General features: G+C 37.1%; 1 protein-coding gene across 2 annotated transcripts in view; it reads right to left on the bottom strand.

Annotated features, from left to right (window-relative positions):
- The window catches only part of adam9a (ADAM metallopeptidase domain 9a), a 61,727-nt gene that overhangs the window by 40,082 nt on the left and 4,460 nt on the right, over positions 1 to 17,185 (bottom strand). For both annotated transcript variants that reach the window (XM_079897692.1, XM_079897691.1), the window contains exons 3-4: positions 14,589 to 14,647; positions 4,251 to 4,329 (exon numbers count right to left, since the gene is read on the bottom strand). In XM_079897692.1, the coding sequence (XP_079753818.1) occupies positions 4,251 to 4,329; positions 14,589 to 14,647 (138 nt within the window). The remainder of the gene's footprint in view (positions 1 to 4,250; positions 4,330 to 14,588; positions 14,648 to 17,185) is intronic.

Raw genomic sequence — 17,185 nt, 5'->3', positions numbered from 1 at the left:
TGTCCATACCCCCAGGTACCGCAGCCGCCGTGATCGGTCCCCCCGGGGAGGGGGGGGGGGGGAGTAGGCGCAGCCTCGGGAGTACCCCCCGGCCTGCGAGGGGCGATGGGGGTATGTGGCGAGCAGGACGAGGTCGAGGGCCGTGGGAGGACGGCGCGAGGCCGGTGTCGTGATTATGATGAGCCACACCTGTGAGACGCACCGGTCTCGCATCTCTCACGGAGGAGCGGAGGCATAAAGGAGGAGCGACGACAGTGAAGAGCGAGAGAGGACAGGCCTGTGTTTTAGTTGATGTTTTGTTTTTGTTTGTGTCGCCAGCAGTCGTCCGTGAGGGGCTGCTGGCTTTTACTTTCATTTTGTATTTGTTTTATTTTTATTATTAAAAATCTTTAAATGTTCGCCGGTTCCCGCCTCCTTCTTCCCATAACAACATACCACGTTACAGACTATATATACACAATGACAGGGTAATGAACGAAAATAGACAGGTGAACTAATCAATAATTATACTTCAAAATGACAAGTTTATTTCAATGTGTAATTTGCCATTTCTTTATAATTATTTGTGCTCAAATACACAAGTAAATTTTAATGCAAATTCCAAAGTAATATTATTCACTATGTGCTTTGTCATCTAATCCAGTGGTTCCCAAACTTTTCCATTCCAGGACCCACCTAGACAAGTATAATCTATCTCAAGACCCACCAAAATATTTTTAAATTAAGTTTTTTTTTCATTTTTTATAAACCCTTGACAATAAAGTTTTGTTTAGCTCTGTTAATAATGATGTCGTCACGTTTGATTTGAATATGTACGCATACACACCGATTGTTTATGTTTGGAGCATTAGAGTAGATGAAATGTCCATAAACTGGAAACACGCTCGCGCCAGTGCGGAATATGAACTGTTATCCGCACTGCGAGTGTTGGTTAACTCATCATGGTGCTCAGCGAAGAAAACACTCTCATGCTCGTTCTGTGTGAAATGCTTTTTACAGACATATTTTCCTTATGTGTTGTTAGGTAGCCAAAGCGCACGCGAGGGAATAACAACAGTGTGTGTGTGTGTGTGTGTGTCATTCACTGAAACGTAAATTTAGCTGCAGCCAAGTGACTTTTCGCGACCCACCTTTTCCGACTTTGAGACCCACAAATGGGCCGCGTCCCACAGTTTGAAACCTGATGCAAAAACTGACAAATGTAAGTAAAATTTAAACTACACAGACTCCTGACTTTAGAATTGGTGGGCAGAGAGAAAGACCACTGACAGTCTTGCCCCAACAGAAGTTTTTTCCTCTGTGATTTCACTAAAAGAAGGAGATTAAACTATGGTAAGTGGTACAATATTCATTTAGTTAGCGAAACTGCAGAACTTTCTCAAGGCATGTTGCATGTTACTACTGGTTTCTTATAATTGAGTTATTGGTACCGTTTACCTGTGCACTTTCCAATGTTAACACGATTTTGGATAACGTTTACTAACTTAGTTCTGTTTTATGCACATGGATTACCAAGGTGGAATTACCTAGATTACCTAGGGTGTGCAGTTTCGTAGAGGCTAGCAATAGCAAGTTAATGAACATTTTTGATTAAGGCAATGTATGTTATATAATACAGATATACATTACTATAGTGAAGTGATATTTAACCTGTCTGTTATTGCTGTGTAAAGAAACGCACTTTGGGGATTACTGTCTGTTGAAAGTACCTTGTTGATGCTTTTACACTTTTAAAGGTCCCGTTTTTTGTGTGTTTTTGAAGCTTTGATTGTGTTTACAGTGTGCAATATAACATGTGTTCATGTTTCGCGTGTAAAAAAACACAGTATTTTTCACACAATTTACTTATCTGTATCCCGCTGTTTTCACTGTCCTAAGAACGGGCTGATAACTCCCTTGTTCTATGAAGTCCCTCCTTCAGAAATACGTAACGAGTTCTGATTGTGCCAGCGGTTCCTGTGTTGTGATTCGACAGCAGCTTAGCGCACATTGCCCGGAAAGGTCACGCCTCTTACCATAACGTGGAGATTCATACGCTTGCGCATAAATTGTAACCATTGATCTCTAAGTACAGCGTCCCTGGGAAGGCCAAACAAAGGTGATTGGACTCCGGGATGAAAATAACAGCGTCTCGACGACATGGCGACAAACACACTCTACAAACGCAACTCTTCCTCTTCTCCGTGGGAGCGCAACAAGACCATGCCCCCTTTTTTTGTGTATTCCTGTGGGCGGAGGTAAGTCAAAAAACTGTTCTAGTGACGTCATTAAAGAAGGAAGTAGAGGGATGTAGTCCAAACCGGCCGTTCACTGTAGGTGACTTCTGTTAAATAAAATATCTCGCTTGGCATTGAACTTTGAGCTTTATAATTTTACAGATATTATTTATACTCTAACAACAACATTACACACTAACTAAAGTTTGAAACATGGGATCACGAAGAACGGGACCTTTAAATGTCATTTAATGTTCGATGTTTGAAGGGTGGGTAGAATAATGTCATCGCATTGTACCCAGTTTTTAAAAAAAAAACTATTATTGAGTTCATAGAGCGAGCCTTTCACTGATTATTACAACTTAACGGAAGTTACACCTATAATTCGCACAAGGTGTCATGGGGCGTAGGAATAAACTGGATATTTGTTTTGATATTTATACCACTTTAACTATTGATTGCTATCAGGATATGGAGAAACTTTGAACCAATATAACAAGAAGTGTTTATGAAAAATATTGCCTACCCTAGCTTTAACAAGTAACCAAGATGAACTATTCATATAACTAACAGAGTTGCATTTACATGCTAACGAGCCAGTTAGCTTAGCTAATGCAGTCACCTGAGATTGCATTTGTTAGAAAACTAAATCATTAATGTAAATATGAGCCCAGGAACTGTGTGAGCTTTGTTTGAGTCTATGCTTTTTGCTTTGTTCCTATTTATTTACATAAATATCCACCTTTATATACTAAAAGAGTGCTTGATTCAGTGTAATGAATTATTCATTCATATCATGTGTGAATAATGCCATGTTTTGGTAGGAAGAGCTGGACATCAGTGTATGCCAACAGATTGAAGACTCATTATTTGAATGAAGCAGATTGTTCAAGGTAATTTGAGCTCATACTCACTGTACAACCTATACAATACTAATTAACTTTCCAGCACTGTATGTGTGATTGCAATGTTACCATATCTAACTTCATAAATGAATTGTAGTAATGTTAAAAAATACCTAAAATAAACATTATTCATGAATTGAAATAAGATATGTATTAACTTTAAAAACATAGTATTTGTATAAGTTATTTTTAAAAAACTAGAGAATTTTAAATTAAACCAAAGAATTTTGTGTAGATATGCTGTTAAATTTACTACCAATTTGTGAGTGAAAATTGTTTCTTAGCTTTTTTAAGTAAATCAAACTCCTTTTGCATATTTTTTTTTTAGTGTAGGTGAACTGAGACAGTAAGTCAGAGCAGTTAAAGAAAGCATGACAAATCTCAATTGCACATAGCAAACACTGAGTGACTTCATTCAGGTCAGGGCCAGTGACTCATATTACATCTCTAAGAAGACATTCATCTGTGAACACAATGATAAAGAACTTCACTGGGAATGTACTTCCCACTCTCCTTTCACTTTTTCCACACTGTACATTTTTTTTAAGTTGTAAATAAAACAAAGACTATTGGAGTATGTTTTACAAGAATTCATAATGTTCCTTGCCATTTCTTTGTAATTGTTTGTGAAATTTACAAGCAATTTCTGAGCGAATTGTTTCTACACCAAATTCTTTCAGTGCATATGCATTCTTTTTATATGTTTTGTGCCTCTATCACTTCTTACAGTGGTGTAAAACTGAATTCCAGTCAGTGTGAGTAATGCATCTCTTCCCAGAACTACTCCACTGCTCTTGGCATCAAATGCTGTGTGTGTGTTTAGTCACGGCTCTGAGGAAATCGCATCAACATTTACAACAGCAGACAATACCACATGATGATACATTACAGCTGTTCTCACCTGCATTCTGTGCATAGAAACACTGCAAACAAGGTGAAAATAGAGTACACCTTGAAAGGCGAGAGCAGTGGTACGTTTCATTTTTGTTGTACGAAAGAATATATCAGCAGTACATTTTTGATTGTTAGTCCTTTGTTTTTTAAAGTGCCTGATTTGAGTGTTCTTTTACACGCTTTCCCCTTTTTAATAGAGACTGCTGAAGTGCTGGTGTGACGTTTAGTGACTTACCGTCATGTTTGGTCTCTCTGTGACCAGCGAGCCATCTTTGGCATAAGAGTACACAGTGAAATCCTCTGGAAGAAGCAATCTGAGAGGAAAAAAAGAAAAACACACGCACCACTATGTTAGGATTCATTGTTGCAGGTATTTAATAAACTCTCACAACACACACAGACTGTCATAGACAGGAATACATTATCTGTAGATCCATAAAATCGGTGACTATCATTTAAAAGTTTTGGTCAGTATTTTTTTTAAAGATATTAAAATATTACATTAAAGTATTAATAAATATTTTATTCAGAAAGGATAAAATAGCATTAAAGGTTGTATCAGTGATTTCAGGCCCCCAAAAAAATCATCACATTCATCTAATCTTTCCTAACGGATCGATCCGCTAGCTGCCCGCCCCATAAGCAACACCCTCCCCCTGTCAGTGATTGGTTCGAAGACTATTTGTTTTGGTTTTGAGTGGTTGGTGAAACCAGTTGTTTTTGTCTGCAGATCTCAGAGCCTAGGCTGCCTACAGAGACGCGTTTTTTTGACGGCATGCTTATGGGGCGGGCAGCTAGCGGATCGTTAGGAAAGATTAGATGAATGTGATCATTTTTTTTTTTGGGCCTGAAATCACTGATACAACCTTTAAAGGGGTCATGAACTGAATTTTGTTTATAATTTTAAGCCCTGAAGGTATTTTTAGAGTAGTTGTTTTCTGAGTGACATACACAAAAGACTCATAACTCCAAAACTATAGCAACGAGAGTAAAAAAAGGTAGGTATCGTTTGATAGACAACTTTTTACATTTTTAGAAAATATAAATTTTCATGACATTTGGACATTCTCATGCTGAGAAACTGTTGAGAAAAGACAAAAAAGTGTGCTAAATGGAAATTTTTACATATCTTTCTTATTTGACATGCAATAACAATAAATAATGTTTCCCTACATGTGAGCTGCATCGGGATCAAAATTTGTGGTTTTATGATCAAAAAGTTACATCATTTGGAAGCAAGGTAGCCTTCTTGTTTAGCTCATGAAACCCGGAAGGCATTTTGTAGTTCTGAGTGAGTTATGTTGTTTTCTCAGTGACATACACAAAATATAATATCTTTAGATCTGAGTGATGGATTATATTTGGGCTCTTTTTAATCGGGATAATCTGTTGTAAATAATGATGCACCCTTTTCCATGATCTGAGCATGTTTCATAAAATTGCGAGCGAAAAAGCCACGTGAAAGCTACCTTTTTTTTTTCTACTCCGCTGTGGTGTTTTATGTATTATAACTACATGAGGAATATATTTAGATCTAAGTGACGGATTATGGTGAGGGAACTTTTTGCCAACTCTTTTTATATATATTTTTTTTGAAGTGCTGTGAATTCAGACGTACTGTACTTATTTTGTCACATACTGTTTTTCAACTACTATATATACCTAAAGATGACTTGACCTTTATATACAGCATTTTGCACCAATTCTGTAGAATGGGCCATTCTACAGAATTGGTGCAAAATGCTGTCCCACAACCAAAAAACATATTAAAAAGCATTTAAGTATTCAAATCTTAAGATCCCTCTATTATCTATTGAATCCCACAATAATTTTTTAAAATATCAGTAAGCTTTATATATAAAATTATAATTTAGAGGGTATTTTCAGTTGGAAGGTGGATGTCCCTAACCCCTAAATTTCAACTTATAAAAATTATATTGAAATTATTTTTGCAATTTTTTCCATTGTTGCTTTTAAAAAGTCCCAAAAAAAAAAGATTTTCTTTGTAAATCATGAAACTTTATGTAAAAAATGTGTCCCGCATTTTCATGTCACTACCGAAACAGTGTACGTTTTAGTTGTAACAACTGAGACAATCCGACACACAACTATTTGTTACATTTAACAAATAAGCTTTAAAAACCAACTCTTAGGAATGAAATATTCCCCCAAAAGAGGAAAGAGCAGAAAAGGCCTCAGTCGCCAGGGCGACCATCAGATAAGATGATTTTATTGCTCTGAAAAATGTGGTCATGAGATAATACAGAGGCCATAGGGAAGACAGAAACGGACCTTAAAACAGACTTTCCTGCATTAATTTATAGACAAACTGATCTATAAATGAGCATGCATCCCAGAACTTTGTGTGAATGATTTACTGTCTTGTGTAGTGTCTTTTAATTCTATTCTTTTTTTGATACTGTGTATTTTATGATAAAACCAACGGTCAATGTAACCTCAACTATACCATGTTTGGTCTCTATAAATTGGTACTTTGAAGATCAAAATTATTGTGTACATGTCGATATCTGCGCAACATATTAGAATTACAAGAATCTTTTATAGTTTTGTCATCAGCAACCAATCCAGCTGCACATGCAAATGAGCACGCTTAAAACAAAGATCCATAAATCAACAACATAGGAATTTTCCCGCTTGGAAATTCCACCCTTCTCATTGGTCAAGCAAACCCGGAGAGGTGGGGCTTTTCTGAGGCTTTATTAGAGACAAATTCACAGTGACCCGCTCTCTCTTCTTCTGGCCTCTACTACTGCTTCTTTGGGTTGATGTCTGTGGAGACCCCCACCGGGGATTTCTTCAATCCAACTCAGAAGAAAACTGCAACTTTACAATCACTGAATGGGCAACCATCAACTCTTCCAACTTCATCACTCCTTGGTTGCCTGCGTGGCTTCTCCGGCCCAGGGCCGGCAGGCCACAATCTGCATGTGCTCAACCATGTGCTCATTGAGAGAGAGAAAACCTTCAACCAGAACAAAGTAAAATAAACCATTCAAGCTCATCAACATTTCTTCATTCAACGGCAAAGAAATCGATTGAGACTCATGGAACCATCAAAATCCTTCTTCAGGAACTTCACGGAATGTTTTCACTGCAAAGGCCATGCAAGTATACATGAAAATACATACTGAAAATAAGCTGATGGTTCTTTTAATAGTTAAATGGTTCTTTCCCATAGTTCCATTTCTTGCTTCCGGTAGCCTAGTTGTATCATTTCTAGTAGCCTAGTTGTATCATTTCTTCCGATACTGCCCTCTGTAACAGGTAGGCGTGAATTGGGAGTGGCCTTCTAAAATAATTTCACGTCTACTACGTAAATGACTCAATTTAAATACACATTCATCTATCCAGCGGTGAAATATCCCTTTAAAATTCTGTAATGTGATGTGGTTGATACCAAAACATTTCTGTCACTAGTACCGAAAATGTGCAGTCAAGACCTAAACATGGGATGTTTTGTCAAAAATAAAGTATTGAAAGCATCAACTAAAATATTATTATAGTGTTTGGTTCAATGTATATTCAAACTAATGAATCCTAAACTTTTAAATCAGTATGATAAACTTTATGACTTTTACAAAGAAAGATTGGATTCAAAATACAAATATCATAAATTACACTTGAAACATTGTTAAAATTTTAATTGTTATTGATTTACTTGTGAAAACTTTTAAATAAATTAGCAAACAATATATTTACAAGAATAGGTCAATATAAGCCTTCTTATTAAATAATTTATTATTGTGTTTCGGTAGTGACAAATTTAGGGAGAGGAAAAATATTCCAAAACTTTCTGAAAATACAATATGAGAATTAACTCCACAATGACTATAAATGTGTACCTTGGATATTATACAATTTGCATACATACAAAATTTGTGGGAAAATACTTTTTTTTTTCTCCAAGATGTTTTTAACTCTGACTGAACCAATTCTGTAGAATGGCCCATATAGTCCTCATGTTCCCATTGTCTCTTAAAGCTTGGTTCATGTAACTCGCTGTTGGTGAGTCAAGTCTGTCTAAGTTAAGTTATTGTTTGTTTCTGTTTTCTTGTATTGATTTCACTTTTTGTAATAAACTGCAATTGGGTTCATCTTCAACTTGCCTCCAGTGGACACGTTACACAATATTAATGATGTTTGTTTAAATATCAAAGTTAATATCATGGCCTAACTTCCAATCCAATCAAATACCAAGGGTCAAATTTGAGTCCCATACTACATAATTTCTTTTGAAGGTTGTCACATTACGGAAGTTAAATGTGTTGCAACAATGTCCCTGTCATGTTAAATGTGTGGCCTCATGTTGTCTTTAAATAATGTTAATTTTTTTGCTTTCAGAAATTAAGATTTCGAGTTCCTCTTTTCTGCTTCCTCATTTGTGTTTTCCTAAGAATTCTGACAAGGGAGATGTAATCATATGGATGTCACAGGGGTTCAAGTTTACCGGATGGGCACAGTGGGCTTGTTCTAAGATTGTTTAAGATCTTGGATGATCTAAGAAGGCCCCACACTGTGTAATAAACTTAATATCTGGTGATGAGCTGACCTTTGTCACATCTTCTCTGCAACAGACTGTAAGCATAGCTGGAAATCATCAACTTTTCTGAAACAATAACCACACTTGCCACAACACATTTAGCACTGACTGTCAATCTCACTGTGCTATGTGGTCATACACTCTGTGTTAATTATATCTTGTAACAAAATGTGAAGCAATTCGCCCTTGTTAAAAGGTACAATTTATTTATTTTTACTTTGAAGGCATCTTCAAAACATCCCCCAGCTCTGCATTCAAAAAAGCAACAAACTGTCAAACTAAGGGGAAAAGAATGTTTGGTTGCACTTTATTTTAATGTGTCGTTGTAACAGTGTAATTATAAATTCATGTACAGAGTAATATCAATTAACAACATATACTACTATGGGGTAGGGTTAGGAATAGGGTTTGGTTTAGGGTTAGTTGCTTGTAGTTATGCATAATTTACTGTTATTACAACAGAAAATACAAATAAAGTGTAATAAGGACACTGTAAAATAAAGTGTTAATGAATATTTTTGCTACTATAGTATCTAAATATTAAAGTGAAGAGCACAGAATGTTCAGGGGATGCATTAAGGAGTATTGGAAAGTTTTATCTGGCATGAGACGCATTATGCGAGACATTCTAGAGAATTCTAGAAAACGAGAAGTGAAACATCCACCCCCCATTGCTTTGTCCAGCTGCATGTCAAATCTGATATTATCAAGACACTTTATTTGTGTGGCAATTATGTAGTGGTTGTCCAACAAGGTCTGCCTACATGTAGCAATATTTCAAATAACTTAAGAAATACATAAAGAACAGACTTTTTTTTTTTTACATTGAGAACTTTTGGAGCTTTTCTACATTGTTATGTGCAAATGCACATAGCATTGTACAATAGTGACCAAGTCCAAATTCTAAAACCATTTTGGAAAGGATGACAAGAAAAACTGTACAAGCTTCTGATTTACAACAAGGCAAAACATTTTACAACAGAACAATCTATTAAATAACCATAATGTAATTAATGTAAGGAAGGTCTATATATTAGGAATGCAGGACATGCATTAGGCTTTTCACACATAATAATATTAATTAATATTACAAATCAATACGCTAATGCTCACCAAGGCTGCATTTATTTCATAAAAACACAGTAAAAACAGCACTATTGTGAAATATTATTACAACTTAAAATAACTGTTTTCTATATGAATAAATTTTAAAATGTGATTTATTCCTGTGATGGCAAAGCTGAATTTTCAGCAGCCATTACTCCAGTCTTCAGTGTCACATGATCCTTCAGAAATCATTCTAATATGCTGATTTGGTGTTTTTTTCAGCATTATTTGTTGAATTGAAAGTTCCAAAGAACAGCATCTATTTGAAATATAAATTAATCTTTTGTAACATTATAGACATCTTTACTCTCACTTTTTTAGATTTATTGCATTCTTGTTGAATTAAAGTATAAGTTTCTTTAACAAAACTTACTAACCCCGCACTTTTAAAAGTTAGTGTATTTAATGAACAGTCAGCCTAACTTAGCTTGGTCGAGTTCAAATATTTTTTACATAACATCCAAGTGAGAAATATGTAGCATTTTAAGCTTAATAGTGGCACACAACAAAGAAAATGAAAATGGCTGGGGCTCCCTCGGTCCTTGAGCAGCATTGCCCTGTACGGCCATTCCACCAAGCTGCATCTTCCTTTGAGTGGACTATCAGAGGAGTTCAAAGTCACCCGCTCCAGAGAGGTATTGATGTACAGGGACTCCAGAGACACAAAAGTCGCAGCAGCAGGAATCCTCGTGAAGACCGGGAGGAAGTGGCAGGCGCAAGAAGCCGTCACTAAAGCTGAGGCGCGACTAAGGCATAAAACGCTGGTGGGCTCTGTGGCAATGGGACGAGCAGGTCTTGGTTGTTTTCCCAAGCCATGTTACGATCTGGCTCGTGGAAAAGAGAGGCGCAGACTGATTCAGGACGAGATACGAGCAGAGGTGGAGGAAGAACGCTACACCAAAATGGCCGGCATATCCAAACAAGGAGCGTGGACCAGGTGGGAACATGCAGATCCACGCAGAATAACCTGGGCAGAGCTCGGGAAAGCAGAGCCATTTCGGATCAAGTTTCTTGTCCAATCCGTCTATGACGTCCTCCCAAGCCCAGCTAACCTGCACACCTGGGGCCTGGCAGACACTCCTGAGTGCAAGCTGTGCCAGAAGAGGGGCACACTGGAGCACATTTTGAGCAGCTGCTCAAAAGCACTAGGGGAGGGGTGGTACCGCTGGTGCCACGACCAGGTGCTAAAGGCTTTGGCGGACTCCATCTGCACAGCGATCCAGCTCAGCAAGACCCAGGCTGCCCCCAAACAGACAATCACCTTCATTAGAGCTGGGCAGAAGGAACAACACCACCGGCCTGTCGGTTCCGTTTTAGAGAAACGGTGATCGGGTTAAAGAACTCCGTCACCACTATGTCCAGATGGTGTCTGTCTATACACCATGTTTGATTCTACAGTGACTATTCCACACTTCTTCTTTTTTTCACTATTCTCTCTTGCTACTCTACAAGTAAACATACCCACATACTGAAAAGCATTTATGTAAAAATTGTATTTGATTTTTCTTTCAGAGAATTATGGAGTTGGAGGCTAATCAGACACTGCATGAATTCATTTATGTACACGAGGCAGAGTTTAACCTGGCAAAAACACGTAGACGAGGAAGAAATGTAATTGGGAACAGGGCCACCGTTGATGTGCCGGGTCAGAGAGGAGCAAATATCACAATGTGTGCTGCAATCTCAAGTGCTGGTTTAGTCCTTCAGAAAAGCCGGATTGGTCCCTACAACACAGAGCACCTTCTTTTGTTTTTAGATGACCTCCACCAACAACTGGTGCCAGAAGCAGAACAGGTGGGAGGAAACATGAGGACATTTGTGATTACATGGGACAATGTAGCATTCCACCATTCACATGCAATCACAAACTGGTTTGCAGCACATCCAAGAATGATTTCCCTTTTTCTTCCTCCGTACTCTCCTTTCTCAACCCCATTGAGGAATTTTTTTCTGCTTGGAGGTGGAAAGTATATGATCATCGGCCACATGACCAAATGTCCCTCCTGGATGCCATGGATGCTGGCTGCAGAGACATCTCAGTTGAAGACTGTCAGGGGTGGATAAGGCATGCCAAGCATTTTTTATCCAAGGTGTATAGCGAGAGACAACATACGATGTGATGTAGACGAGAACACGTGGCCAAATGCTGAAGATCGTATAGATTAGATCATGACTTCTTTTTTTTGTATTATTTCTTTTCATTTTGTTTTATTTTTGCACACTTTAAACCAAAGGCCATGTATGTTTGCCTTTTTTGTTTAGTTTTGTTGATCACTGACAGCAATTTCATATTGCTAATAAAGCCTTTACTGCAGCAATTCTGTTACTTACTGTTTTTTTTTTGTTTTTTTTTCAGTTGTACATTCTATTAAGTATTGATGACTCCTTCACATTTAGATATTATGTTACTATCTAATGCACCATGGATTCACACACACACAGCTGAATGAATAAAAAAAAATGGATTTCATACTGTATGTTCTATACAGATAGAACTGAAACATGACAAGTAATGCAGTTTTTGTAATGCCACACACTGTTAGTATTTTGACAGTCATTGCGCTATGATTGACTATGTGTTCATGTTGGATAGAAATGAGTGCTAGAGTTTTGACCGAATTATTCGATTTTGAAATGGGTTTGCAGTGTTTTGATAGTTAGTGTATATTGAAAAAGTTTTTTTGAAATGTAGAGTTTGTATTTATTTAAGAAAATGTGGTTTTGGGCAGAAAATGTACTATTTGGCTAATTGTGTGATGTAGGTGTGTGTTGCGGTGTTGTGTAGGTGTGATGTAGGTGTTAAGAGTTTAGAAAAAGTATTTTAAGAATTGGCAAACGCTTCTTAGCAATTGAAAATTGTTTATTCAGCTCTTACAATGATTTTCTGGAGTAGAACTGACGCTTCATCTTTTGTGTAATGTACAATAAACTTCATTGAACTCATCAGTATATTTTTGGCCATCATTGGGACGGGGTCCGCTACAGCAGGCTTTTAGTAATAGTTGATAAAAGATGACAAATACATTATAACCGTAATTAAACTAAACTATACCTGTTCTATCTCCAAACAGCATATTCTCTGGCTCTGTAGGCATTATTGTCCGACTCCAAGTCGAAATGAACACCGCTACTGAGAGTTTATGTTTTGATATTATCATTCCATGAGGATCCACCCCCTGTGTCGGCAGCAACAGCTCATTTGCATTTAAAGGCGTACAAACTAAAACGGCACGTTTTTCTCAGACCCAAAAAGTGACAATTTAAACATGCTGTAAAAAATATCTGTTGGGTATTTTGAACTAAAACTTCACATACACACTCTGGTTACATCAGAGACTTATTTTACATCTTGTAAAAAGGGGCATAATAGGTGCCCTTTAACTTTTTGAAGCTGTCAATGGAGGGACAGAAATCGCTCAGATTTCATTAAACATATCTTTATTTGTGTTCTGAAGATGAATGAAAGTCTTACAGGTTTGGAACGACATGAGTGTAAATAAATGATGAAAGAATTAAAATTTTGTGGGTGAGTTCACCCTTTAAAGGGGTCATGACATGAGAAACCAAATTTGCCTTGATCTTTTGGTATATAAGAGGTCTTTGTACCATTAAAACTTCCTGCAAGTTTCATAGCTTAAGACATCCTCCCCATTATAAACAAAGCATTTATTTAATCAAGCTCTAATTACAGCTCGTTGGGGATACATGGTAAGAAGTGATGTCACAGTACGAAGTGACATACCAGTCGTTTGCATATGACCGCCTCCAGCGCAAGACAACTACGCCTCATTTCGCATCATCGTCACGCCCACAGGTGTTCAGTCGATGCGCAGCGAGTGGGTCTGTTTACAAGAAGATTGCGATGCCACGCAGATGTGCTGTTCCTGGCTGTGGACAAACAAAATGTTTGAATACGCTGCCGAACGATCCAGACGTCAGGGAAAAATGGATGCAGTTTATTTTTTGCGGACGTCCCAGTCAAGGCAGTGTTAATTTAAGCGTGGGTTCTCTACGTTTCAAGGATGACTGTTTTTAGAACAAATCGCATATGATGCTGGCTTTGCCAGAAAACTTTTGCTTAAAGATCAGGCTGTGCTGACTATTCTGGGTCCCAACGACACCGCAAACTGTAGGTAATGTATTTCATCTTAAAACTACTTTTAGCCAATGACGTTAGCCAATCATAACAGTGGGCGTTAACACTGAACTCTTAAAGGGGAAACACCCCCAAAACAGACTGTTTGAATCAGAGGATGAGAAACAGGTTGTGAAAAGGTCATAAATCACTAAAATGTAAACGTTTTTTGTCCAAAAAACTATAGTAATACTATAATTGCACCTAAGGGAACATAATAAAACAAAAACAAAAACCATGTCATGACCCCTTTAACTTCCCACATCATGATGAAGGTTTGTTAGCCGCAACATGTTGGTGTGCGTTTTTTTTAAAACTGTTTTTAAATGATAAATAAAACCTAAATAAAGCCTTTGTAGATCTTGTAATCTTGAGTGCCTTGGCTTCATATGTTTTTCATTGAACATAGTAACCTAGGCTTATGTTGACCCAGTGTTTCTTAACCCTGTTCGTGGAGGCACACCAACAGTACTCATTTTCAAACTATAAAGGAGACCACCAAAATGTGTACGGTTGGTGTGCCTTCAGGAAAATGTTTGGGAAACACAGCATAAACCCAAGGTAACCTTGGTTTAACAATTTCTATTGTAAAAAGCACACTTTTTTAAAAAAAAAATTTGGCCACAAGATTAAATATTGTGAACATCTCACCATTTGTTCTCTGTTTACCCTGTCTGTGCAAATCAAATCTTTGGGAAAGCGTATAAATTGACTTTTAGTATTAAAGACTTTAGGAGAGAAAGCAAGAGAAGCAGAAGGAAAATACTCACTCATTTCTCTCCAGAATGACGACATGTTCTTTTCCTTGAGCTTGGATTATGTATGACACCTTAGAAAAAGGGGAGAAAAATGACAGAAACCATCATCCCACTACTCGTTTACAGGTAAAAAAAATAAAAAAATAAAAAAATAAGCAAGCAGCACAGAGATGCAATAAAAAGAGTCTAGAATTATTTTCTTGCAGTTTAATAAATAAATGTAATGAGTAAAGGGCATGTTTGTAAGTATACTGTCCTAATTCACAAAATAAAGCATAACACATCTAGCATTGCATTCCTGCTATAGTTTATGTGAGCTCTTTCCTCTCACCACTGAATTATGTTTGATGTAGTACGTTTGTGATGAAACCAAACAAATAGGATATTTCGTTTAGCCCAGGGGTTTTTCAAACCCATATGTGAGTCGCAGAGTGGGAAAAAGGTAGGTCGTGTGCAGTCACATGTCTCCTCTCCACCAGTAAGCTGGTGTGTGGTGGGCGTTCTGGCGCAATATGGCTGCCGTCGCATCATCCAAGTGGATGCTGCACATTGGTGGTGGTTGAGGAGATTCCCCCCTTCTATGTAAAGCGCTTTGAGGTCTCAGATAAAGCGCTATATAAATGTAACGAATTATTATTATTATTATTACATAGCTGCAGCTAAATTTGCATTTCAGTGAATGACACACACACAAAAAAAAAAACAGTTTAGTAGGGCTGCATGATATACCAAAATTAAATAGAAATCCCAAGATTGTTTAGTGCTATATTCGAATCGCAAATGTTGCAAATTAATTATATAAATGTATTACATGGCTCTGTGGAATACTTGATTCTGATTGGTCAATCGCGCCATCCAGCAGTATGTTATTCCCAGATAACAACCGCTCAAAACAGATAACTCAGGCTCATCCGGGTTACTGAAATAAGCAGCGCTATACGCTTGCTAGGAACGTTTTTTCTTCGTTGAAGTTTTGCATTTGGTGAGCTAGTAAAATATTAAAACTCTAAGTCGAATCAATATTTTGTGTACAGTTATTTAATTATGTCATCCAGTATCGTGGACTCGGTCGCTCTTGTTTCATACAAGCGCAGTTGCAGCCATTTTGTGGCTACTGTTGAAATCAATATCTCTTATCTCCATAATTATTTATGTGGCGAAATGCTGTGTAATAAGTGGTATACTGTATCTCTTAAATGTCTGTCTAGTTTGAACTTGCCGCGCTAGCAACTGCTCTCTCCGCGGAAGCTTTGCGTTTAAAGATCATTAACGCAATAACATGATGGATTATTTACGTAAACAAAACGTTCTTGCCTTGGGTTTATGTTTTCATCCCCTCCCCAAATACTTAACTTAAAACTAATTTGGTGGGTCTTGAGATAGATTATACTTGTCTAGGTGGTTCCTGGAATGGAATAGTTTGGGAACCCCTGGTTTAGTCTGTGTGTCTGAGAATGCAAGGTGCCATTATAAACCTCTTGTTAAATTCTGTACATGCAGGAAATTAATCACGTCAGAAAGAGACAGAAAAAAAAAATGCCAACAACAGACATGCTGGACTGAATTAGGACTTCATTGCCTTTATTGTACAGTGGGAAAACAACTTCAACTGCAGCAACATTTGAATAACAAATTTGATAAGAGAAAAGCTCTTAAATAACACTAAACCAGCAGTAAGATAGAAACTGAGGGTTGCTGTATGGCCAAATCTGATCTGAATATATTACCGGTAGCTTATAAACAAAATACACACACATGCATAGATGTATGCGCTAAAAACTCTGAAATGAGAAGGGTGAATATTTACATGACACCCTCACAATATGTAAGAGTGTAAGATTGATGGGTGTCAAAGTGGCAGCTTTACCAACATGGTGTGTGACGTGAGTTTGAAGAAAGATCTCATTTTACACCTGCCTAAACATGCTAACATTTTATCTGACATTTACAGCTATTTTAGCAGTGATCTGACAAACATGTCTTTGTCTCACCTTAAACCCAGTAATATTATGGAAAGAGATATTTTGGGGAAACAGGACGTTCCACAATCTTTTTCCACTAAGCCATAGAGCTTTTTAAAGTTGGCATGAAAAGGAAGTTGCGATAGACTTTTCTTCTCTATTGTGATGTATATCCAAGTAAAACGGCTTCTCGAACAAGAAAAAAATACAGGGTGGGATTTTATTTTTATTTTCAAAATTCTTTTACTTACTTTATGGAAAATGCTTAACCACTTCATAGTCACAAACAGCATTGTTATTGTTTATTAAAACTAAACTGAAGTGGAAATAAAGCTGAAATATATAAAATATAATATAATATAAATATTATATTAAAAAAACTTTAATGAAAAATATAAATGTTGCTGGGCAACTAACCAAAATAAAATTAGGGTATAAATTGAAGTACTAAAGTGCTATTATATTACCAAAATAAATATAAAATAAAGCTAAATATGTGATATACATCACAATAGAGAAGAAAAGTATTTCGCTACTTCCGTTTCATGCTGACTTTAAAAAGTGCTATGGCTTAGTGGAAGATTATGAGTGAATAATAACTTAAATTTGTCTGTTTGCATAAAGCTTGGACTTAGACTTTTATTGTGC

Source organism: Squalius cephalus (genome assembly GCF_949319135.1).
Source record: "Squalius cephalus genome assembly, chromosome: 16".
Lineage (NCBI taxonomy): Eukaryota > Metazoa > Chordata > Actinopteri > Cypriniformes > Leuciscidae > Squalius > Squalius cephalus.
This window is presented reverse-complemented; position numbering and strand designations above follow the sequence as displayed.